The sequence below is a fragment of the Ascaphus truei genome, chromosome 3 (genome assembly GCF_040206685.1).
Source record: "Ascaphus truei isolate aAscTru1 chromosome 3, aAscTru1.hap1, whole genome shotgun sequence".
NCBI classification, from domain to species: Eukaryota; Metazoa; Chordata; class Amphibia; order Anura; family Ascaphidae; genus Ascaphus; species Ascaphus truei.
This window is the reverse complement of record NC_134485.1, coordinates 77,807,560-77,834,351: the sequence shown is the minus strand read 5'-3', so window position 1 is coordinate 77,834,351 and position 26,792 is coordinate 77,807,560. Positions and strand designations below refer to the sequence as shown.

Sequence of the window (26,792 nt, the reverse complement as noted above, 5' to 3'; positions counted from 1 at the left end):
AGTGCTCAATGTAGCACATTGACTGCATACTGTACAATAATTAATTAACATAAGCTGGCCTTATCTATGCTTCTGTCTCTACACTTGGTGCAGAGTCAATAGGTCAGAAGGGTAGAGCCAGTGAAGAAACCAATAGTGCAGTTCAAGGTCTACACGTTAAACCTTTGTTGGAGTGTTGCCATTTGACCTTGCAACTCTCATAAGGCCGCTGAAGGGAGCAAATAGGAATCATCTATCCATGTGAAATGCACATGGTAGAATAGCAGACCAGTGGAATGCAGGCAAAATGCAGGGCTGGGAGAAGTAAAGAGAAGAGGGACAACGTAATAACTACAACACCAATAGCAGCTTAAGCTGAATTCACATAAAGGTATTATAAAGTGGGTAGGACCACATAAAAAGAACAAATATGTGCTTGGGGCATAGACCATAAAACAGCACGTTGCTAAATCTTCCACTAGGTGTTTAAATTTAATACAATAGTTTGAAGCAACAATTTGGGGGAGATTCACTAAGGTGCGATATGGGTTATCACATCGTGATCCCGTATTAACTGCCATTCAAGTCAATGAATGTTAACGCAGGGTTGAGGTGCAATAACCCGTATCGTTCCCTACTGAATGCCATCGTTTGTCTTATATTCTGCGTTAAAAAAGATAAAATCAGTAAAAGTACTCAAAATAGTCAAAGAAATTATCATCTGAGCAGACATTACAATGCAAAACTCACGGGGGGAAAAGATTTACGGGACCTATTATTTAAGATCAACAAGAACTTCCAAAGAATGATTATTACATTATTAGAATTGGGGCTAAAATACTCACCGAGTGGATAAATGCTTTTTTGACCACATTGTTTAATTAAAGCAGATTTATAGTAGCCTAGACATACATTTTTCCCCCTACGAAAACACCGATTGAAATACAGATTTTTGAAGGCTTCGTTTGGCAGAAAAATGGTGTGAAAATATGAGAAGATAACGTAAATTCTCTAACTAATTGCTAAAAATGACTAAACACCAACATTCTAGAAGCTTTGATAATTTAGCAGTGGACATTTATTTAATTGCAACTCATTATTATTATTATTGTAAGTGTACTTCAGTATAAAAAAAATCCAGTGTTTCATTATGATGGAATATTAAGGTTAATAAATGGGCATAAAAACAAAGGGGGCAATTAGGGGCTTAGTATCTGAAATGCACTAATATTCCCACCAAGTTATTTAACATTGAATACGGCGTTGAGTTATATTTTGCACTCGAAATGACACATACCTTATAAAGCTTTTAAAAGCAGCAGACTGAGGGTTGATGCACAGGGGAACTCTGTTTCCTTTCTGCTGTTCCAAAATAAATTGATGAATGATATCTGCAAAAATAAATAAAAAATAAAATCATTGATAAAAGCGCAAGCCTAAAGAATTTGACATTACACTGTAAATATGCATTAAATCACAAGTGAAGAATATTACACAGTTCATTTTTGAATTAAAATGGAGAAAAATCATTTTTGCATGGTATTAGAAATGACACGGCCCCGTAATTCAGCAATGGCATCTCTTCTCGTGCCACTCCAATAAAACACAGGGCGTTGTCACGGGAGACCAGGACTTTTAACAAATTTATATCTGGGATCATACTAGGCAAAACAAGATGGCGGAATAAAATGAGGTTTATTTGGGTAAACCCACGTACACACAATGAAATACAAAATACAGATGGAATATACACATTTACTGGGGTCTGGGGGTTGAAAACTAGACTTTCCTAGTTGCAGGGCGCATGCTTTAGCAAAACGCTTACCCTGTCTGCTCCACGTCGCTGGACTATGCCAAGAACAAGTAACCTTATTCCTCAGAATTGGCACTCAGCTAGGCTTAGGATTCCCTGGCACCTCAATTCCTAGTGCTTTGCTATTGCAAGCAAAACACCTGGGAACCCCTACCGGGGCTTCACTGGACCAGTCCCAAGATTACCTGTAAGTCTGAAGACTGAGAGAGAGGGCTCTGATTCCGGCAGCCCCTTTCATAGACTTCTGTGTCCTATGTTTAACATAAAAAGGGATTTCCCACCACTCAGAGCGTGGGAACTTTTCCCACCAGCGTGGCTCATCTTGCTGGTGATGTCAGAGGAAGGGGTGTGCCAAGCCACACTTTCCCCCAAGCCCACTCATGGCCACCTGCTGGGCAGGCTCCACAGTGTCTCAGAGAACAAAGATGGCTTTTGGGCCTGTTCCTCTACCCCGCCCTGCTAAACCAAATGGTCTGACACCTCTGGACATCCTGGTTCTCCTTTGAGTTCAGATGTCTATGCAGACATCCTGGCTCCTATGTAAATGCTCAGGCTGACTGCATAGATATTTATACATACAGTATAACACACTATATACCATACTTTAATAAAGTATAAACCTGGGGGAATCTTATATATGTGTGGGAAATTAGTTTGGGATACCTGGGCTCAAAAACCAGGAGTCTGGGAAACACTGTGCAGCCCCACTGTAATTCACCCCGCGTACACACAAATAGTGCCGGCACGCCAGGGAGAATCAGGGAGACTACCAGTAACTCGGCCCCCGAACTCCTGCAAACAAAACAAATACATTTTTGCCCAAATATCCCACCTAAAACTTACACTGCCAAAATCTCATGTCTCTATGACACAGGGAACCCCCAAAACAGGTCAGGGTTTTGCTATACTTTAAACCAGCGGTGCGCAATCTTTCCAGTGTGCGCCCCCTTCCTGTTCGCGCCCCCCTCCCTTACCTCCTCTCCGGCGTCAAATGACGCAGCGGGGTAATGTGACGTCACGTTGCCATGCCAACATGACGTCACATGATGCCACATTGCCATGGCAACGCGTCGCCGAAGAGAAGGTAAGTGAAGTTGCAGTGGCCTCACGCGATCCCCCAGCATTAATTTAAATGCCTTGGGGAAGAGCGCGGGGCCTCTGCAACCCGCCGCACCCCCATGAACAATCTTGCGCCCCTCAGTTTGCGCACCCCAGTTTGCGCACCTCTGCTTTAAACCAACAACATGTAGTGTGGGAAAGAAATCCTACACAAGAACCCTCATATTGCACCCAGGGACAAAGTATGCCAAATTTATTACTGACACAATAGTCTTGAGAATATCAATATTCACACTACTTTGAGGCATTCCGAAGTATATAAAGAATATACAACTACCAAGCTATATATAATGGTATTTATTGTCTCCTACTAGAACAAATAATAAAATAATTTATTAATGTGTAAGCGACATAAGTAAAAACTATTTACAGTGCTTTAAAATCCCCATGATGTTTGCTATAGTTTATCATGACAGCACATAGATTCAGGTCTATCAATTAGATAGTAAATTAGTGCAGTGGTATACCAAGCAAGGTGTGCTAGATAGCACCTATCCGCTAAGGTAATGATTTTTTTCTTTGGATGTGCTACTAAGGTAATGAAGCTGCTTACATTATATTTTTATTCATAGTGTGTGTGAGCAGGGAGTCTTCTCAGCTGAACAAAGTTGATTTCAGCCTTGGGGAACCCCTGCTTCCCGAGATACAGGCACCTGTATGGGTGCCGGTATTCCCGCAATGTTAAAGGCCTCCGGTCACGTGACGTGAAGGATTTTAACATGGCGGGGATACCGGCACCCCATAACTGGGCCTGTAACTCGGGAACACTGAATAAAAATAAAATGTAAGCAGCTTCACAATGAAGGGGTTAAGGCACAATAGCAGGTTTATTGGGAGCAGAGGGGGTGAGTGAAGGGGGTACTTAGTCAACCAGTCAGCCAATCAGATAGGCTCTGCTTCCTTTCCCTTAAAGATGACGTCACAAAAAAACAGAATGCCTGCATCACATGGTTTACAAGAACCAATATGATTGGGGTCATCCTATTGGTTCTTGTAAACCATGTGATGCCAGCCATTTTTTATAAAGAGGATGTGTCATATCCTTTAAAAAACTGGATGGTGCCAGGGTCAGAGGGACTATACCTTCTCCACCCCTCATCAGTCCTACTCGAGGATCGACTATTTTCTAGGTACTAGCAACATCTTCCAGGCGTCCTCCCAGTCAAACATAGGCCCAATCACCTGGTCCGACCATGCACCAATTGAACTCACCCTATCCATACCCTTTGTGAAAAACACCCAATACAGATGGAAATTAAATGATTCCATGTTAAACTGCCCTGACACAGAAATGGTACTCCGCCAAAAGCTATCAATGTTCTTTCAAATTAATGCAGGTTCAGTCTCCGCCCCAGTCATGCTCTGGGAGGCCCATAAAGCCTCCATCAGAGGAGACCTGATTTCAATCGCATCACACAAAAAGAAAATTAAACTTAAGCTCCAAAAAGAGATCTTAGACAAGATCACCAAGCTAGAACAGCAGCATAAAACTACGGCATCTAAAAAAACGCTTAAACAACTAAATCTAGCTAGATCGGCCCTCAAACAGACCCAACTCGAGGAAGTAGAGAAGGCACTAAGGTGGTCGAAGCAAAAATTCTTCGATAAAGGCAATAAAGCTGACAGGCTTCTAGCCTCAAAACTCAGGGGCACGAGAGTCAAATCTCAGATAGCCCGCATACAGACACGAAATGGACAGACCACATACATAGATAAAGAGATAGCACAGGAATTTGCAGACTTTTACTCTGACCTTTACAACCTTCACCCCCCAACCCAGGACCCGGTTAGCCTTAATACTATCTCACAATATCTAGAGCAATGCAACCTGCCCACCCTATCCCAGGAAGAGCTGGAGAAGTTAAATAAAAATGTCTCCCAAGAGGAACTATCTGAAGCCATTAAATCACTCAAAGTAGCCAAAACCTCAGGCCCAGACGGTTTCTCGAACTCTTATTCTAAAATGTTCATGCCAATCCTCTCCCCATACCTATTAGATATGTTCAACTCCTTCCTCCAAGGGTAACCAATCCCCGCTACGATTACAGTGGCAAATCTGTCTATAATCCACAAGGAGGGTAGAGACCCGCTCCTCTGCGGTAACTACAGGCCCATCTCCCTGTTAAATACCGCTCTCAAAATCTACAGTAAGATCTTGGCAAACAGGCTAAATCCAATTCTCCCTAGACTCATACACATAGATCAAGTAGGGTTTGTCTCAGGAAGACAGGCCTCCGACAACACCCGCAAAATTGTGGATATAATAGACCACGTGCATCTCACCGGATCCAAAGCAATGATTCTGAGCCTCGACGCTGAAAAAGCGTTCGACAGAATCAAATGGTCTTTTTTAGACCAAACAATGCTGAGGTTCGGCTTCATTGGCCCTTTCCTAGAGGGAGTGAGAGCCCTCTATCAAAACCCAACAGCGTACGTCAAACTATCAGGTGGATTCTCGGATCCAATAAAAATCAGGAACGGGACCAGACAGGGCTGCCCGCTTTCCCCCTTATTTGCCCTAACCATTGAACCTCTAGCGGCCAAAATTAGAGCCGAAAAAAGTATCAAGGGGATCCAAATTGCGGACCGAGAGTATAAAATTTCCCTATTCGCGGACAATGTGATTCTGACCCTCGATGACCACCTTTCCTCCCTTCCTAGCCTTCAAAGGCATCTGACTCAATTTGGGCAGGTCTCTGACTATAAGGTTAACATAGACAAATCGGAAGCCTTAAATATCTCCCTCCCCAGACGTGGAAACTTATCCAAGCCCACTACAAATACAAGTGGAGCTCCACCTATATAAAATATCTGGGGGTCAAAATTTCAAACTCATATAACTCCCTTTATCAACACAATTACCCCCCCCTATTTGACCAGATTAAAAAAGACTTGGAAACATGGAAAAAACACCAAATTTCCTGGTTTGGAAGAATAGTGTCCATAAAAATGAACGTCCTCCCACGGTTACTATATTTCTTCCAAACCCTCCCCATCGTCGTGCCACGCCCAGCTCTAAAGAACATCCAATCATTAATGCTCCAATTCATTTGGAACGATAAGAGACCTAGGGTTCCAAGGTCAGTGATGCTCTCCTCAAGAGCAAGAGGAGGCATGGGGGTCCCCGACTTAGTCAGATATTACCTCGCAGCACAATTGAAGCAGGCTGTAGTTTGGAATTGCGACCCAGCCTCGGCCTGTTGGCTCGCAATAGAGTCACATTACGCACAGCCTCACTCCATCCAAGTGGCACTTTGGACCACAGGAGGGAGAAGGAGTGGGCCACAGAGGTTTGGCCTCGGAGCAATGAGATGTACGTGGGACGCATGGATCAAAAGCAAAGGGAAGTATGGTCTGCTAGCTTCTCCCTCCCAGCTCACCCCACTCTTTGGGAACCCCAACTTCCCACCAGGGTGTTCCACAAGACAATTTGACCAATTCCAGGGTCTCAATATTAGGATGGTTGCCGATCTACTGCAGAAGGGAGATATCCTAACTTTTCAGGCATTAAAGAACAAATTCCAGACCCAAGACCTTCATCTATTTAAATATTTATAACTTAGGCACTTCCTACACTCACTGTCTCAAACCTCCAAATTCCCCCGGCTGACCCGATTTGAAACCCTATGTCTCAAAGACATATACCAGAGAGGCCTGATATCACGGATATACAAAAGCACCGAACCGACATCAGACCCCCCGAAACACCGATATATGCAAAAATGGTCGGATGAACTAGGTCTCCCAATAGACCTGGAAGACTGGGAGGACATTTGGGAGCAAGCCCCTAAAACCTCAATTTGTACGACGATAAAAGAACACATCTATAAATTATGTTCCAGTGGTACCTGACCCCGGCTAGGCTGAGCCAGGTCTACCCCGGCACACCGGACCTGTGCTGGAGGGAATGTGGTCAAAAGGGAGACATGGCCCACATTTGGTGGTCATGTCCGGAGATCCAGAAGTTCTGGACCAAGATCCAGACACTTATATACGAGATCACTGGAATCCCTCTCCCCCTGGACCCCGACCATGGTGCTGAGCAAACCCATAGACGACCTCCCCCCACCAATGTCCCGGCTGATCAGGGCCATGCTGACAGCGGCCAGATGCTCTATAGCGGCAGCCTGGAAACTGATTAAGGCCCCCTCGAGAACCACAGTAGTGAGAAGGGCTAATGAGGTCATGACTATGGAGAAGATTACGGCCATGCTCCAAAAGAAAATGCCCCAGTTCTGGAACACATGGGACCCCTGGATCGAGAGATAAACCCCCAAAAAAGTCAAAGCACCTAGGTCTAGCAGCCACCCCCAAACAATTGGAGAGCTACTCCGGGACACCTCTGGGCAAGCCCACATACCCCCCTTCCCCTCTTTCCCCCCCCCTCCCATGTTTGTCTCCTCCCCCCCCTCCTCTTCCCAATACTCTTTAGCCTACTGTAAAAGGAAAACTGTTATTGGTCCTTCTCTGGAAATAACGAGCAGAGATGTTGTGGGCCCACGACACTACTGTATGTAAATTTATCTGTGACTGACCAATAAAAAAATTGTTACCAAAAAAAAAACTGGATGGTGTCACATGGTTTACTGACTGGATTCACCCAAATGCTAAAATCCTTTGTGTCACGTGATCAGAGGGCTTTAACATTGCGGGAATACCGGCACCCCATACCGAGGCCTGTATCTCGGGAAGAAGGGGGTCCCTGAGGCGGAAATCATTTTTGTTCAGCTCAGGAGACCACCTGCTCACGCACACTATGAATAAAGATACCGTAGCAGCTATCCGCTAAGGTAATGATTTTTTCTTTGGGGGGGAGGGGGTGGGTTTAACACTGGTGTGCGAGTGACAGCGTCCACCATAGGAAGAAACAGACGTGACGCTAGTCCAGCATCCGGACGCGGAGGAGGGGCTTCCATCTTTAGCAGTCACGAAAGCGGACTCCTGGGGTGCTGCATGACGCCATTTGTTTATGTAAGTTTGGATATTATTGTTTAAATAAAGCATTATATATTTTTTATTGACTTGTGGAATATCTACCACTCCACCGAGGGAGAAAGAGACACCAGAGATGTGGACTGACAGGGCACAGCTCAACCAGGCGTACAAATCTTAAAAAGGAGCAAAGAAAACCCTGATGTGTATTCCTTTTTAGCCCACCTTGTGCCTTCTCACACCCTCCCCCCCGCCCCCCTCTTCACTAATCAGGACTGGAGCTTGGTTCAATTGTACCTTAGGATCTTCTGAGGATCACCTTTAAAGATACCTTTACCACCCACGTGCTCACACAGGCCCGTGTGAGTATTATCATTATCAGTTTACTATTCCTCCACCGTACACCTCACCTTACCCCATTGCTATTGAGTCTGTCGTTATAGCACCTGATTTGTAGCCCTCCCACACCAAGTCAGCTAATTAGCATCTCACTGCATAACAATACCTCTTTATTATCATATTTTGAGCATTTGCTTTGTTATATATCTCTCACCCTGTGCTCCCCTATTTTCTTTCATGTTTAGAGTGACTGATTCAGCCTGGTAGATAGGCAGACAGGTAGACCCTGGTAGGATTAACACAGCAGGGACAAAATGTGTGTATACAATTTAAAAAGATATAAAAAGTTCATAAATCCACAGAAATATTAGTTAATATAGCTATTATGTAGAACAAAATATTGGAAATCTCACTCTTTTAGTTTTTTGGGGGGGTGTCAAGCATTTTTATTATTAACAGTATTTGTATTTATAATTTAAGATATTTAACACATGAAGGTTTCGGTTTTGGTATGGATATTTACAACAGATCCAGACAGGTACTTGAGGGGTTAAATCAGTTTACCTATATAGAAGCTTAGACCTGTGAGGACCCAGGTCAGAATTGGTTTCTATTTAGAACAGCAAGCATTTGCTTAGCCTCTACTTAATGTATAATGCTCCATACAGCTGTCACCGAGTAAAAGCGTTGGAAAGAGGAGCTTGCAGGTGGAGATGATTGAGCTTATTATAGATTGTATCACTAGTCCCCACAAAGGCCCTATGCGGTAAATCCTATCATTAAGGCTAAATATACTCGGTATTAGTTCTGCTTCCAAGTAAATCTTTCGTCCTGCTCTGACAGGGAAGAGGCGAGCTGCGTTAGCCGTGTCCTCACCTTTCCTCTGTGCTGACATCACTACTGGGCAACGCGCACCGATGTACGTTTCACGTTATGGACGCTTCTTCATTTTGTTTACAAGTTTTTCTCACCCTTTGATGTATCTTATCACACCTTACATTTTCAATTATTTTGGCTAAAGCCCCTGCCCCCATCCACTCTCTATTAGATAAGTGTCATTTGTCCAACAGAATGGCCATTTTTCAGAAATACTTTCAAACATTAGATTGAGTGTTATAATTTTTCCTTTCATTATCTGTCCATGTCCTAAATAGTTTTAGTCACCATGGCTGGCCCAACCACATCTTCACAGATCAGGTTGATCCATTTATTTTCCACTCTTGACATTGTAGTGTTTCATGTCTCCCACTCTGAAAAGCATGAGCTTATTCAAGAGTGTTTAATTCTGTAAATGTATTTCCTTCCTTAAACTGTTTATACTTGTATTCAAACGTCTTCATATTGAGGTCTTTCAGTATTTCCAGTTGCTGCTTCAATTCTCCTATCCTAGATACCATGTTTTGTCACTTTATGCTACACCCAAACTTTCTAGTCCCACTTGGCCATGTTCATGTCATTTGACATGATAACCCACATATCTCCCTCCTCAGACATTTTCGGCTTCTGATCACAATGACCTTGCATTTCCATAAGCATGTACATACTACAGTTTACCTAGCTCCTGCCTCATTTTTCAATTTCTCTTTAGTGTCAACCATAGTACATAACTTTATATCATATATTAAACGGTATACTTTTCACCTCCAACCATTCTGCTGTATCGCTAATAAAGACATTACAGAGGGTGTCTCTACTGTACATGTCACTCATTTTTATTCAAGAGGCAATAGTATTTACTACCACAACTATATTACTGCAACAATAATATATTAAGTTGGATAAAAAGAAAACCCATAGTTCATGAAATGGAATATCCTTAAAGGATAATGGGGTAAAAATGAAATCATAGAAAAACTAATCTATTTCTTGTTTCAATTTGTCAGTCGCTTTTGTTTACTATGCATATGATACTTGCCTTTCACCTGCCGTACAGAACTGAGGCTCTTTTCAAAAGTGTCATCAAATTTGGGATTTGTGATGGGCTCAAAGTCACTGGTGTAGACTCTTCCCGTAGAAGTGGAAAAACAACATTTGCACATGCAGGTGTGATACCGCAGACGGCCTTCATCCAGGTATGGGTGAGCCAAGGCATCTTTAGCCGATATCCGTTTGGACTGAAAGATACGAATTAGAAAAGTCATGTTTCATACACTTTATGGAAGATGCCTGGCTGTTATTTAAAATTACATAATATGTGTGAGGGCCACACAAAAAGAAAGAGGCTTTTGAGGTGTCCTACACTCATGTACATCATCTATTGTTGGTACTATACAAGGAGATGCATCGATCTGTAAAATATCCTTGAAAAACAAAAAGGTAAAGGTTAAAAATAAGACAAAATATATTCGAATATTTAGACATCTAATGCTTTACAGCAGGGGTGTGCAAACTATTAGAGTTGCGTCCCCCTTGCCTTCTTCCGCCGTGCTCGCGACTCCCTCAGCTCTTGTGTCGGCATCAAATGATGCTGAGGGGCATGTGACATCACGCGACACCGCAGGGTCATTTGACGGCGCGTTGACATGGCGACGCATCAGAGCAGACTTCTGAATGAAGGTAAGTGGGTTGCAGAGGCCTCACGCAATCCCCCGGCAATTCATTTAAATGCTGTGGGGAAAAGCGCGGGACCTCTGCACCCGCCTGCACCCCCCCAGAAAAATCTCCCGCCCCCCAGTTTGCGCACTGCTGCTTTACAGGACTTAATAGTGTTATCAGAGCCTTAATTATTGTAAGATAATATAAACAAATGGATAAAAACAAATTATTGTGGTACATTGCTTCAAAATCATAGGTTATTACATTGCAATTCCATCAGACCGAGTTTCACATACAGGGGATTTCACAAAGAAAACAATGCACAAAATACCTAAAGTCTAGCACCGTTTATTAATGATTCTCTAACAACCTTTTTGTTAGTACCCCATCCTTCTAAAAAAACATATGCCCACTTCAATCTTTATCCATAAACATGTTTTAATGTCACCAATGCTGCCACACTGTATTACTGATTTTGAACGAATCTACATTGAGTGTAGTCACTACATATACCACTAGGGGAAGCTAAACTCATTCGGAAAAACAATGTCCCAGTTGAGCACTACTGTGCATAGAAATACAGCATAGAAATACAATTGTTTTACTGGACTTAGATTTTCACATGGGCTGTGACAGCTTTTAATGGACCCTACATGAACTTCTAGTTTAGAGAGCTTTCAAAAATTAAATGTGTACATGTGTAGCTCTAGAATTTAAGGAAGAACAATTCTCGTTTGGTTCATGAAAAGGTGCCACAAAACAACATATACTGTATATACAGTACATCATACACCTTCTTTGATTACAGCACTCTCCTCACGATTGGATATAAATGAAAGAAACGTGCCGTTTCGGCCCTGGTCGGTCCTTCTTTCGGCTTGACCAGGTCCGAAATGTCACATTGCTCAGGGAGCACCCGGTCTGCAGACCACTCTCCCTTGATATATTCTGACACATGGGGTCTCGGAAAAGCTCAAGAATATTCGCCAGGACACTGCTTTGACAGGACTACAATTGGATGAGAGTCCCATGGACATTAATATCTTTTTTTTCCTTCTGGTTTTCTGGATGTAAATGGCTGAAACTGGAGTTTATCCAAGTATTATGAAGTTTTGAATTATTAATGATCAGGATTATTTGTGCTTCTTAGTTGGACATCATCACTACAGATCACTATAATGAGTATTGATATGTGTTGCAGACACTGGCCATTGTTTTTAAATAATTTTTTGCACTTCGATTATTATTTTTTGGTACTCTTTGGACACGTCAACACTGATTCTTGATTATTCTTTTTCCATCATGCACTGTATTGTTATCTGGTACATTTTGATAAGACTTTTTTTTATATATGCTTGAGGCATTTAGCTTTAATCAAATATTTGTTATTACTAAATGATATATCTGATGAGTGCTTCATTGCGTTTTTTCACAAGTATCGATACAGTACACCTTTCTAGGACCACTATGAATTTTTACTGAGCAGAGGAAGGGACCACGGAGTTTGTGTTTAGTGAACAACTTTGATACAGTATGCTAGAAAGAAAATACCTCTGGCATTTAGATAAAGTATTTGGTTCTTCAGCAATGGAACAAAAAAGGTACAGGCACTATGTTGAATTGCAATATATGCTTGCACCTTATAAGAAAGAGTTCAATGGTATGTTCATCAATAAAATCCATTGTAGCTACACAGCTACCATGCTTGCAGCACGCATGAGAAGTAAATCATATTTTATGCTTCAAAAAACAGATGGTATTCTGAATACCATACAGGGAATGACTTGATGCCCTAAGGAGTTTGTAAAATAATGAGGGTTCAATGGAATGCACAAACGGATAAGTATCAAATAGTAACTCCGTGACTAAATTGCCTTCAAATAGTGAATTTAACACCCATCCTATTTAACTGGAAAAGGTAGATTAATTAATGAAAATAAGCCACTTCAAAAGCAAAGGAAACATTACTTACTGGATCAAAGACCAACATCCTGCAAAGCAGATGCACAGCTTCATGAGTAGCCTGGCTGGACAATGTGTACAGGACAGGAAGAGATGGCTGGAAGGAAACAAAATACACCAGAAATATAACATGTTAGTGTTCTAAATTAAAAGCGCGGAACTTCTTAAGATCTCTCTTGTTATGTAAGTAGTAGACCGATAATACTGGTGTATTAATACTGGGTATTGGCTGCATGAGGTCAATAAGCACGGCAGTTCTGTCTTCCCAATTTAGTGTCATGGCAACCTTCTATTACAATAGGCGACGTCTTTCCAAACGCCTTTTAAATCGTTTTAATATTAAACCACTCTTGGAACGGGACTCCCCTGTCGCTCCATGTAACAGTTAAATTGCTATTTGTCTGTGCAAGAACACACCAAGGGAAAAGAGAATATCAGTAAGTGAGCAACCTGATTGCATGAAACATTATGACCTCTTGTAAGAACTTGTAGAAAATGATGGATTTACTGAAACAGGTTTTTAAACAAAATGTACATATATAATACATACTGCAAATTGAGAAAATGTTGCTCAATAGGTTCCTTTCAATCTATCCTCAACATTAAGGCAATATATTATTTTCCTCCTCCATAGTTTTATGCTATGGGCACTTGCCGCGGTCCAGAAATGAACAACATATTTTTTTGTGCATTGAGCAATATTTTATTTCACTGATCTGGTCATTTGCATCTTCTTGTTTAGCTGATTCAACCTGGTCTCCCAGTGTGGTGTCACACTACTTTCGTATAGAGATAACCTAGGGTGAATGAAACAAACCACCACCTGCCTGATGAAAAGATTCTCAATGATCATAAACAAGAATGGATTGTTGTGTGTGTGTTTGTGTGTACAGCTGTAATACATTTCCAACTGTGCCTTGTAAACCTGACTAACAGCCATCAGAGGTAAAAACTGGATATAACCTCATGTTTAAACCATCAGCTTCAGCCCTTACTCTCTTCTCAGAAACTGTTTCCATGCTGTAAAAAAACCCAGCTGACAATTTACCTTTAATAATATCTGATTTTAACCAATGGCTTTCCATTCAAACAGCTTGACATGAGGAGTAGCTTTCTTCAGATGCAAACAGGACTACTTAGTCATGGTACAGTATAGCACAGGTGTGCGCAAACTTTTTAGTCTGTGCCCCCCTGCCTGCTCTCCCCCACTGCTCGTGCCCCCCTGCCTGCTCCTCTCTTTCTTTTGTCTGGCATCTTCCGACGTCATTTGACGCTGTGTTGCCATGACGATGCGTCGCCAGAAGCTGCGGGAGATCAGGTAAGAGAGTTACAGAGGCATCGTCCCCGACCCACTGGCATTTCATTTAAATGCTTTGGGGAAGAGCGCAGGGCCTCTGTACGTGTAAAGTTTGCCCCCCCCCCCATCCCAAAAAAAAAATCTTGTGCCCCCCAGTTTGCGTACCCCTGGTATAGCAGACATTATTACCCCCAGAATGCAAGTTAACACACAAAATAATGCGTGAAATAACAAGTGTCTTATCTCCCTATAGCAGCAATACGGGTTTCACTTTTTAATTTCTTATTGCAGGATTGAAGCAGGGGGTCTGTGTTAAATGAATTGAGTTTACCTAACCAGGGGGTCCCCAAGCTGAAATTAACAGTGTGTGCCTAACATAATGGCATTTTTTAAATGTCCCACATCATGCGGGCCAATAGGAAGCCGCGACGTCATCCTGTGCGGCTTCCTATTGGCCCGCGTGACCAGACACTTAAACTGCAAACAGATACCGGCATCCCCTACAGAGTTAAGTATCTCTGGAAGCAGAGGGTCATCGGAGCTCAAATTAACACAGTTCAGCTTCAGTGACCCCCTTAAATCCTGTAATAAAATTAAGGAAAAAAAATGAAACCGGCATTGCTGCTTAAAGCTGCAGTTCAGTCTTTTTTTTTAAATTTATTTTTTACTTCAATAGTTTCATGTGTGCAATCTCTAATTACCTAAAGAACTGTATAACTGCAGGTCAATTCGTTCTCCATGTATTGATAGGCGAAATTTGGTGACATAATTAGTGAAGGGATCTGTTTTTCTTCTGCTTCTGTCTCTCAGTGGAAGCTCATGAATATTCATGAGCACTCCTGCACTGACATGTGCTAGAGGGAGGGCAGGCCTGACAAAGGGGTGTGCCAGGGCTTGTGACAGGACATGAAGGGCAGTGCCTTAGCAAATGGTTGTTAAAATAGAATACAAGAAAATTGGTCTTTCAAAGTTGTTTTTTTAAAAACAGAAAATGCTAAAAGTATTTTTTCTTACTACAGAACTGATTTATTAAAAAAAAAACACACATGCAGGATATTGACTGAACTGCAGCTTTAAACCATGGTTTTCAACAGCACTACTGTTAAAGTAATGCATTGCGTTAACGCTGGCGTGTTATTTAACGGTTGCAATAAAATCTGTACATGCCTGTGTAACATACTTTACTTATTGTGTGTGCCCTCCATTATTTCCCAGAGAATTCACTCACGATCATTACATATAATGTATGAGGGACGAGCAATACTTTGCTCTATAATATTTTCCTGCACCTCTTCCTCCCTCTCCCCTGTGGCAGTGAAGGTTTTTTTTACCAATGCCTTCTTTCCTTTTTATGTCCTTCTAATAGCTATGTACATTCATATTATGCCTGTTCAATTTGAAAGTATAATAGACTGAACTTCTTTCAGGGGCTCTAATAATCTGCTAAAGTACCTGAACACTTCTGTGTCCCAGTGAAAATAACTGGTTTATTGAATTTCTAGTTTCTTGTGCTTACTGATTGAATTGTAAGCATTGGTCTTCAGGACATCATGTTTGCTGCTCTAATGGCTTCTATGAACCTATTTCCTTGCTAAAGGTTTGTTCTGTACCTCTGAGCTTTGCTGCCCGACAGATGGGAACTGTGGCTTAAGGGTTAGTAATTTTCCATTGCCTGCTGGGAAATGTTTTTTTCTTCTGCAACTGTTTTGTTTGCGGAGTGACCCGTGTTTGGCTTATGACAAGGCTTCTGGTTATCTAGCTGGGATATTGTCATTTGGGCAACATGCCAAATGGATGCCCTGCTTTATATGTCCTGTCTGAGTATTAATGGAATCAGATCACTATAAATGAAAGTGACAGCATGCTGCATTCCGGAGAGCTAAACTGGGTCAACCAAAAAGTAATACATTACAACAATAACATTCAACACACTCAGGATATCTATCTTGTGTACCGCTGACCTTACAGCTCAACATGGTAATAAGAAATATTATTTGCTTTCTAGAAAAAACACTAATCTAACATCAGTATTAATATTGTATTGTATTAAGACGGTAGTTTTCCAGCTTACTGTGGTGGAACTTATAATGCACGGAATAGCCGTTCGCAGCCGAAAACTATTTGTGCCAAACAAACAACGCTTTATTTCCAATCAGATCTTTGAAATAATAATACATCTAATCTTGAAACCATTAAGTAGTGACGACAGGATACAAGTGCTTTTGAAGTGGTTGTGAGAAATCACTGCTAAAAGCTTGAATGTTGGTATCAGGAACAGCAGAAAAACCATTAGCAGATTTGGTATGCAAAAAAACAGTGCTCATGCTGCCCTGAAATGACTGCTGGTAACATGCTCTGGTACACGTATACTCACACATACAGTACAAAGCTAGTTTATGAAAATGATAGAAAAATCAGCAAAACGGCAGATCAGAGCTTAGTATCGGGATACCTTCCGAAAGCAATTAAAGCACATTATTGGGAAGAGCCACACAGAGTAAACAAAGAAATTAATTGAACATGAAAATCGTTCCTTATCCCAATTATTTTTGTAAGACAACATTGTAGTTGCTCCAGCAACTTCTCTCGCAGTCAAAAGCTACCACTGAAAAATGTGTCAATATCATAATTTTTAGGAGAGAAAAAAAATCCTCCCAAAAAGTATTTATAGACATAGATAAAAGGCAGAGAGGCATAGGAACACTTTGCTTTTAATGGGAGGGAAAGCATGATGGTAATGAAGTGCTTGTGTAATGCAGATACAGAACCAGAAACATTTCCTATAGAACAAACAATATAGGACAATAGAAATCAAGAGCCCTTTACACAGATGGGGGGAAAAAAGCAATGAACTGAAATGAAATGTATGAGAGCTGGTTGGAAAACATATATTTGTGAATGAACTGAAGAGCAATATTACACACACACACACACACACACACACACACACACACACACACACACACACACACACACACACACACACACACACACACACACACACACACACACACACACACACACACACACACACACACACACACACACACACACACACACACACACACACACACACACACACACACACACACACACACACACACACACGCTCCTCTCTTCTTTTAAAGCCAAAGCTGTGCCAGAATCTGCACACGATCTAATTAAAACGTTAGGATTTCACACTTTTTTTTAAATAATTGTATATATGATACTTATATTGTAAGCTCTCCGGGGCAGGGGTTTCCTTTGCCATCGTCTGCTATTTTGTTGTTGCACTTATTGTATTATAATTCCCTATATTGTCTCTTTTGTAAAGCGCCGAATACACTGTGTGGGGGCTAAAAAAATATATACATACAAATGAATTTTAGGCGTGCACAAGTAAAGCAGCGAAACCTCCTTTAAGTACCTATTTTTTATTACCTGAATGTGGCACCCTCATGGTTCCAGAGATATCCGTTATTCTCTTTTTCTTTTCTAGGGGCACCTAACAGGAATCTGTATCAACAACTCCTGATGAACAGCTTTAATAGCTGCCGTTGGAGCAAGTCCAACTCCAGAGGCCAAATGATGTCCTCTCGTCTGGTGGACATACCAGCATACATCTCTGGTACCGGGAAATGGAGGGGGGTGAAGGGACTCCCAGAGATCAGAAGGCAGTGATTCAATTTAGAGGACTCCCAGTGCAAGTAATGTAAAATAAAACAATGTGCAGATACTTTTACCGCTGCCCTCAGGAGAAGATCCTACAATAAGAACTTAACTCCGGCAGTGATAAAGCCATGGGAAAAGGAACACAGACAATTATGCACTCCGGTCTAAAAAGGGATTTATCCAAATACAGCATATTGTTCAGATTTGTAATACCAAATTAACAAACATTTTCTGTTGTAGCTAGAATGCTTTTTAGTGTTTTGACTAGAAAATTTATTTTTTTAATAAGTTCAAATGATCAACAATAAAAGTAATCACTTGTGCTTTGTTGTTTTTAACAGTTGTGGGTAATTTGCTGGATCAAATGTATTCTCCTTTTAAAATATAAAACCTACAATGTGTTGTTGTACATCACTTTTCCCCCAGGAGAACTAGATGAACATATGTTTTCTGCATGACAAAAGAATCTCATGTAAATTTGGAGATGTTATAGCATTAACAGATGCAGGTCTGTCCTTCTCTTAAGAATATAAGCTCTGCACAACTTCTTATTCACCTATAAATCTGTGAGATTACTCATAACAGTTAACTGAAGACTCTACTCCGTTCCCTGAGGAAGTCTTAACATTCGTTGTTCTGTGCACTTTACTGAAGATGAAAATGTTTTTGGAAAAGAAAAAACTTAAAATAGTGGCTGAAACACCATAACCAGAGAAGAATAGACCATAAAGTGCCCTAAGCCCACAAATCTTTAGCATGTCTGCATGGAACAGAACAGCTAAAAAATTGGAAAAAAGTAAGCGAACAATTACGTAGCTTACTAAAGATACTTTTGAAAACTAAACAAACCGATGATAGCATATGATGCCACTGTTTGTTATTTAACACATTATTAATGCATTTGGGATATTTTCTTGTGTTGGGAGACACAGAGTACACAACAAACTATATATGATCTTTGTAACTCAATATCTCCTTGTGCTCTATTACCAAAATGTAGTTTGTAATAGAAGTATGTTGAACACATTGTACACCACCATTGTGGTTCTTCTAGGTACTCTGGAACATTTTCTAGTAATGGCAATTGAAGGAACCAATGTATATTAACTGACACCCCCTGCACTAAGCATAGTAGCTTTTTAGATTATATTAAAGTGGTATAAGCTGACCAGCACTGCACAGGAAACTCAAAAACAATTAGATCTATTTTATATACAAGAAAAATCTATCAATAAACATAAATTACATTCTTTTCATATATAAGAATGGGAAAGATTTGTGCCCCATACCAAGCAATGTAATTATACTCACAAACATTTAAGCACATTTTTGACTCTTAAAAACCACCATATTTTGGTACAAGTGAAGTAAGCATATGAGTTTGGTTACCGCTAGATAATTACCAGATAGCTACCAAATTTTTAGATTAAAGAATTAAAAGAGAAGTTCCAGAATGCCACATGTCTGCTATCTCTGTTTAGGTAGCCCAATCAGATAATGTGTTCAGTGTTGTCAGTAATAGGTAGTATCCACCGTACAGCTTTTCTAAAATATATACCAATATAACTTATTTTCCAGGATGTATTATTTACCTGTTTATGAGGACCCCTGAGTATATGTGCCTTGGCGCCTTCACAAGCCGTCCTCATTGCTTCAAGTGACGGTGTTCCCAACAAGTCTGTGATCAAGTCCAACTGAAGAAGTAAGTAGAACACATGCATTATAACATATATGCTTAAGAAATCATAGTTTACCCATTAAACTTAATATACAAATACAACTTCCAAAATACTGACCGTAGTGCTATACAAATATTGCTTCTAACCTTTTGACAGCATTGATCGATCCAGGAGTTAGGTTAACTGCTGCCACAAGAGTACAATTATTCCTGCTAGTCTGTGTCAACAAAGTATGTGAACACTTGTTACACCCACGTAAAAAGCATCCACTCTTGGTTATGTAAGATTTGAAAAGAAAACAAAATAAGCTCAGGTAAGATAAATTCATAGGTTCTGAACGACTGTGGGCCTTACAATAGGTCAGCCTCTATACACTTCCTTCAACCATTATTGCCTGTTGATTCTGTCAGTTAATAAAGCAACAAGAGTTGCTTTAACTAGATACATTGAAAAAATAAAATGTGTAAATAGCGCTATTTGCAATACTAAGTGATTAGGGAACCTTAAACACTAAAGGTGAATACCAATAAGTCTTAAATTATATAAAATATGCTGCCAGGAAACAATGACCAATCAGATCATATATAGCTCAAAAACAAAAAATATTCCGGTGCCAAAAATAAGTCCAAACACCAAATGAATGATTCTGACCATACGTAATGTCCAGTCCTGTTGACCTGTTGATCCTTCAGACGTATTTTGAAGGTTGTCTCACAATATGTGGAGATGTAAATGTAATTTAAAATAAATTTAATTTATTTGTAGATCTATTATTTGTTTTGGGTATAAATATAAGCTATGCCTATTATACTATATGCCCCTGAGGAAGTGAAACATTCACGAAACGCATAGGGTGAACTCTGGGAGTTTGGACAGATCTGCAGCATACCGAGCAGATCAGCGCTGTGCCCAGCGGATAGTAGGAGCGACCTCCGCGTATGCATGCGCAGCTTGGGAAGCGCACAAGGCAAGTGTGTGGGACGTTTGTACACACGGCGGCGTTAGCTGTGTAGTGAATCTCTGCAGAGGTGGCGAGACTTGCAGTGGTGAAGCCGGAGCGGCGGTACAAGCGGCAGTACCAATACTCGGGCTCGCGGGCTGTAACATCACAGACACCCTGCTCTGAGACCTGCTGTCTGGACAGAGACAGACATTATCCACAAATGCCTACTTGTTGTAAGTAGGATTCCTTCCCCCCCCCACCCCCCGAACCAGATTGTTCAAGTCATCACTCCCTATGTATGTGACACTTTATATTGATATATTTTTATTAAACAAGTTGTTTTTTAGTTCATCATAGGTGTTGTTCAGTTTTGTGTTAGTATTAGGTTGTTTTGATTGGTTGCTATTGTTTGTCTTTTATGTTATTGTTAGTTTATAGTTATACACTATGATCGGTTTTGTGTCTGTTTTTATCTATCTCCACATATTGTGAGACAACCTTCAAGATACGTCTGAAGAATCAACAGGTCAACAGGACTGGACATTACGTATGGTCGGAATCACTCATTTGGTGTTTGGACTTATTTTTTGCACCGGAATATTTTTTATTTTTTGTTTTTTTAACTAGATACATATCAAATGAAAAAGACACCATTAACTTATTGTTAATGTTTGACTCCCTGTATTTCTCTGAAAGCAGTGTCTTGTGTGTAGGCTAATAAAGTCACCTGTATTTAATGTTTTTTTATTTATAACTTGTATTTTTTATTGTTTTTCCAAACTGAAAACAAAGGGGAAAACAAAAAAGAGGGGGGAGGGGTGGGGAGCGGGTAGCAATGTTTTTTTCTTAATGTGTTATTTAAAAAGACATTTAAAAATCGCCAAAACTGAAGGGGTTAAAAGCGGTTTTCCACTGGTGACAGAGTTTATAGCATAAATTTTCTGACATATGCTGCTAGAACTGCCATGACTTTGAAAAAGGTCTGAATGGAAGGGCAACAAACTGAAAATGCTTTCATCCTAGACCGAACCTCAGAAACCTTTGATGCTTGTGATGTATGAGAATATGCAGATAAGCACCCTTCAAGTCTATGCTTGCCAAAAAGCCCCCTTCTCCATTTCAAATTCTGAAACACGTCGTTGAAATGTTAAATTTACATAGAATTCTTATATTGTTGACAATTTTGCAGTGTATGGAAGCTGGAATACCAGTTTATTTTTTCTTCAATATAGACAGCAGAAAACACAGAACTGTTCATAGCAGAATACCACTGAAGAGTTTTAGTACACGAGAGACCTAGAGATGGAGTGATGAAAGTACAAGCCTACAGTATAAAGCTTTGAAAGTTTAACTAACCTATCGCCTCATTTAAAAAGTTTGACTCTTAAAGTAGGTTAAACAATAAGTTACTCAACACCCCGATACTACAGTATATTTACTCCTCTTATAGTGTAAACTAATCTATCCACTAGCACTTAATATTCAGATGCTCGGTGGAGATTTAATAGATCAGTGCACTAATGCAACAATAAAAAAGAAATACATCTTTAAAAAAAAAATCACAAACAAGTATTTAAATTCGTATTGTACGGAGATTCGAATAATGACATTGGACTTTACACTTAAATCCTGTCAATGTCTTCTTCACTGATGACCTAAGAGGATTCTCTACAGAGAAGCACACACGTAACCATATGTATCTGTGTGCATGTATGTACAGTACATATATAAATATTTATATTACACATACTGGTTAAACAATCTTAAGTAGGCATATGTAGTACTAATATTTTTTAGCAGAAAGATTCACAAAAATGAAATTTCCTACCGAGATACCCAGCGTTTAAAAATACCAACGCTTTCCTTTTACAGAGTGTTCTGCGTTAGGTGGCATTCTCCTAACCAGCAGGTGTGTAAGCTGAGCCACATCATAGACGAAAGAGTTAAAGAAACCAATAGGCAAATATACCTGTCAAGCAAAGAAAAGGGTATAATTCAACCAATGTCAGTAGGGATCATGCACCTGGTCCTCAGAGCTAGCCAAAGGATTGTTGTGAATGCTACAGCTGAAGAAGTAATCAGAACAACTTCTCCCCTGAGAACAGTAATTGCTACAAAACTGCTCAGTGAGACTTTTCTGAAAAAAAGTCACCTGGGCATCATGTTCTTTTGAAGAACTAAAAAGAAAATGAATAAGGCTTGTAATGGAGAATTGGCTTGCTCCTCCCAGGAAATCCAGGTTTTGGAGTTTGCAGCACAGATAAGACCAGAATGGAGAGCTGTCAAAATTAATGGATGTGGCCAAACCCTGCAAAAATTGCAGTAGCCTGTAATCAGTGTGGGTTCTCCAAAATTATGAACCAACCATTAATAGACTACACATTGCAAATTGTGGTAATATTTGGACCTTTAACGAAATTGTTCCTGAACTATGGTAATGGAAATGAAGAGATGTTAGGTAAACATTTCTTCACGAACAATATTTTGTTTTGTTTAGTCCCCTATGGCAGACTCCACAAATCGGTTAAATTCCTCCTCTCCAAGCTGAGAGTAGGACAACAATCTTTTGGGCAGGTACAGTACAAACCAACTCATAAATTGGAAAAAATACCCGGGCGCTATCTCTGTCTGGTAAGTGTGTGAATTGGTAGATAAAGGAAATTAATAAATAAAAAAGGTATAATACGGCCTTTTGGAATTCACGTGTTTTCTTGTGATGCCCTCCTGTGACTCGGATCCCAACAGGATCTATCCAGGACCCTTAGTAGCAATGGAACACAGAAAGATAGGGGAGCACAGTATGAGGGAGAGAATGATTTGGGAAATAATGAATCTTCCTGACTGGTGGCCAATGGGGAGGGATCACTTCGATTGGTACATCAGCTTGGGGGTGTACTCAATAGGCTGGAAGATTCATATGTGTCTATATGGAAATAAATATATCACTTACACGGCCTTGTGTAAGTTCTATTACATCAAGGTATCATGGAAATCAAGGAAATACCAATGCACGCGCATCTTACTCTTACATGCGTGCGCAACACACATGGCAGCAACCAGGGATTACATTCCTCACTTCAGCCTGTAAGACAATCGTTTGAGGATGCGCACGCAGCTTACCCATTGGATGCGTGCGCAACCCACACTGCGTCAGCAATTAAAGACCCCGTTTGAAGTAAATTGATTATAGTAAGAAAACGATTGGCCAGCCACTATATATAAGCTATAAGTATCTGGCCCATCCCCATTTAAAGAGCCTGAGGAAGCCAAGTATAGGGCGAAACGCGTAGCTCACCTTTCTGGACATTTGCAGCTATCATAAAGGAGCCGGAAGTGACGTCGTAGCCCTGAATCCGGACGCAGAGACAGAGATTACCTACCACCTACCGACTCCCTATGTTTCTTTTACCCTTCTTTTGAGTGCTTCACCCTTTAGCACTAGTTTTTATTTCTTTTATTTTATTTTAATAAAGTTTATCTGCTGTAACTACAGTCCCCATTGCTGCAGTTTTTATCCATCCATTCTTGGAGGAAATGCACTTAGAAACAGAAAAAGAAGGGGGAGCACAGGTTAGGGGATGGTGGAGGGTAACAGTATTCTCAATCAAATATTGAGTGCAGATATGTCAATGCTCAAGCTGTTTTAGCTATGGTATAGGGGGGATGGTGTATCGAAAGTTAAATAAATAACACTTACACGGCCCTGTGCAAGTGTAACTTGCATCAAGGTATCTTTTGTTCTTTCTTTGTCCTGCTGGTGCAGCGATCTTCCTTCCCTGGTTCTCATGATTTCTTTCCTGCTCCTGCCGTGGTCTATTCTCGCTTAGAGTCGCAGTGATCCCCTCGGAGTAAAGGAACAGAATTAGATCATGACAAATGCAGAGATGGGAGAATGCTTCTGGTTAGTGATCAGTGAGGGGAAGTAGAATAATTAAAGCAGAATGAACTGCAAACACTCACACGGGCCAGTGTAAGTGTAATCCTGTAGGAGATGTCTTTTCCTCATTCCAAATTGACAGCCTTGAGGTCTCGGGGAGTGATGGGGAATGGAATGAAAAAATATATAATCAATGGTACTCACATGGGCTAGTGTGAGTGCACGCTGGTGCCAGCACACATGATCATGATGATTGATCATGTGTGCTAGCACCAGCGTGGTGCATAACTTTGCTTCAGGCAGAAGGTATCAAGCGTGGTCTACCTTTGTTACACGCCACCACACGGAGGGGCTAACCCAGTGGAGCCTCACTACCGCGTCACAGATATCATCACAGAAGCAGCTAGAGGTATCCCGGGAGGTGACAAAGATACCACTACTAGTGTGCACTCACACTAGCCCGTGTGAGTACCATTGATTATATATTTTTTTCATTCCATTCCCCATCACTCTCATAGACTGTCTAAACTCTATACAGGCATACCCCGCATTAACGTACGCAATGGGACCGGAGCATGTATGTAAAGCGAAAATGTACTTAAAGTGAAGCACTGCCTTTTCCCCACTTATCGATGCATGTACTGTACTGCAATCGTACCGATATGTCCTTACTCGCGAGTGTACTTAAAGTGAGTGTTCTTAAAGCGGGGTATGCCTGTATATGAGACCTCAAGGCTGTCAATTTGGAGTGAGGAAAAGACATCTCCTACAGGATTACACTTACACTGGCCCGTGTGAGTGTTTGCAGTTCATTCTGCTTTAATTATTCTACTTCCCCTCACTGATCACTAACCAGAAGCATTCTCCCATCTCTGCATTTGTCATGATCTAATTCTGTTCCTTTACTCCGAGGGGATCACTGCGACTCTAAGCGAGAATAGACCACGTCAGGAGCAGGAAAGAAATCGTGAGAACCAGGGAAGGAAGATCGCTGCACCAGCAGGACAAAGAAAGAACAAAAGATACCTTGATGCAAGTTAGCAAGAAGAGAAGTGATGATGTGTAGCACAGCCACGGATTCCAACTCCCAATGAGACCGGAAAAGTTGGAATCCGTGGCTGTGCTACACATCATCACTTCTCTTCTTGCTGTCTACTTACCTGGATGGACTGCACGCCCTGGATGTCTAGAAGTCCTGCAAGCACTAAGGTAAAGGGCCGCAGCGCCCCTGCATATATATGGTTACCAGTGCCTCTGTTTATTATATATTGGTTACTAGGTTGGGCACACATGGTGTTTCAGTTGTGGAGGTCAAGTGGACCCCACTAGACACTTAGCCCTAACCTGATAATTTGCCATATCATTCATGGACTTTCTATTGTCATCCAGTATCATTTACATATATTGTGGAGGAATTCTAACCAATTTGGATGCATCACATCTATCCTACTTGATGCAAGTTACACTTGCACAGGGCCGTGTAAGTGTTATTTATTTAACTTTCGATACACCATCCCCCCTATACCATAGCTAAAACAGCTTGAGTATTGACATATCTGCACTCAATATTTGATTGAGAATACTGTTACCCTCCACCATCCCCTAACCTGTGCTCCCCCTTCTTTTTCTGTTTCTACTACCACTAAGGATCTTGGATAGATCCTGTGGGGGTCTGAGTCATAGGAGGGCAATACGAAGATAAGTGGGAACCAAAAACCACAACAAGGTATAAAATATCTTTTATACATTTATTTTTTACCACCATTCATATTTGAGGTAGCGCCCGGGCACTTTTTCACTACTGGAAATACACTTACCCTGCTTCTAAAGAAGAAACAAGAACATATCATTTAAAAGAAGTTAAAGATACCTCTAGCAGTGTGTACTCACACTGGCCCGTGTGAGTATTTGTATACACATTTCTATCTTTTCCCCCATTTCCCTCCACCTCATCTTTTTCTAGGTGATTGTATATGGTCTAATACATCCCATTTGTTTGTCTATTTGGGACAATTGCCTAAACACCACCTGACTCCATTTATTGGAGTTTTCTGGTATTTCAACACCAGAGACTTGGAAGAAGTTAGAATCAAGATACCAATACGAGAGAAAACTCACACTAGCCCGTGTGAGTGATGGTTATCATCTTATAACTTTTTTTACAAATCCCCCATCACCTCCTTGCTTCTCAGCTTCTGTTTGCATATTTTCTGCATTGATTTAACCATCTTCTTTCTGTGGGAGGGAGACCTCTAGGAGGAAGAAGCCAAGTCCGCAGTGAGAAACATCCCAGAACTTCCAAGTGCGAGACGACGAGAAGAGGGAAGAAAAACTACACCACAAGAAAGAGCCGGAAATTAAAGATACCTTGATGTAATAGAACTTACACAAGGCCGTGTATGTGATATATTTATTTCCACATAGACACACATGAATCTTCCAGCCTATTGAGTACACCCCCAAGCTGATGTACCAAATCGAGGTGATCCCTCCCCATTGGCCACCAGTCAGGAAGATTCATTATTTCCCAAATCATTCTCTCCCTCATACTGTGCTCCCCTATCTTTTTGTGTTACAAACCAACTCATACCTGATACTGTTATATTCCTCACCAGGCTAGACAATGACCATTGCCACCAAAGTAAAGGGACATAGAATATAAG

At 40.9% G+C, this 26,792-nt stretch overlaps 1 protein-coding gene across 1 annotated transcript in view; it reads right to left on the bottom strand.

Moving 5' to 3' along the window:
• Positions 1-26,792, bottom strand: part of NLK (nemo like kinase) — a 217,275-nt gene that overhangs the window by 2,691 nt on the left and 187,792 nt on the right. Inside the window, exons 7-10 of the mRNA XM_075594349.1 lie at positions 19,223-19,324; positions 12,690-12,776; positions 10,098-10,296; positions 1,277-1,370 (exon numbers count right to left, since the gene is read on the bottom strand). Of these exons, the coding sequence (XP_075450464.1) occupies positions 1,277-1,370; positions 10,098-10,296; positions 12,690-12,776; positions 19,223-19,324 (482 nt within the window). The remainder of the gene's footprint in view (positions 1-1,276; positions 1,371-10,097; positions 10,297-12,689; positions 12,777-19,222; positions 19,325-26,792) is intronic.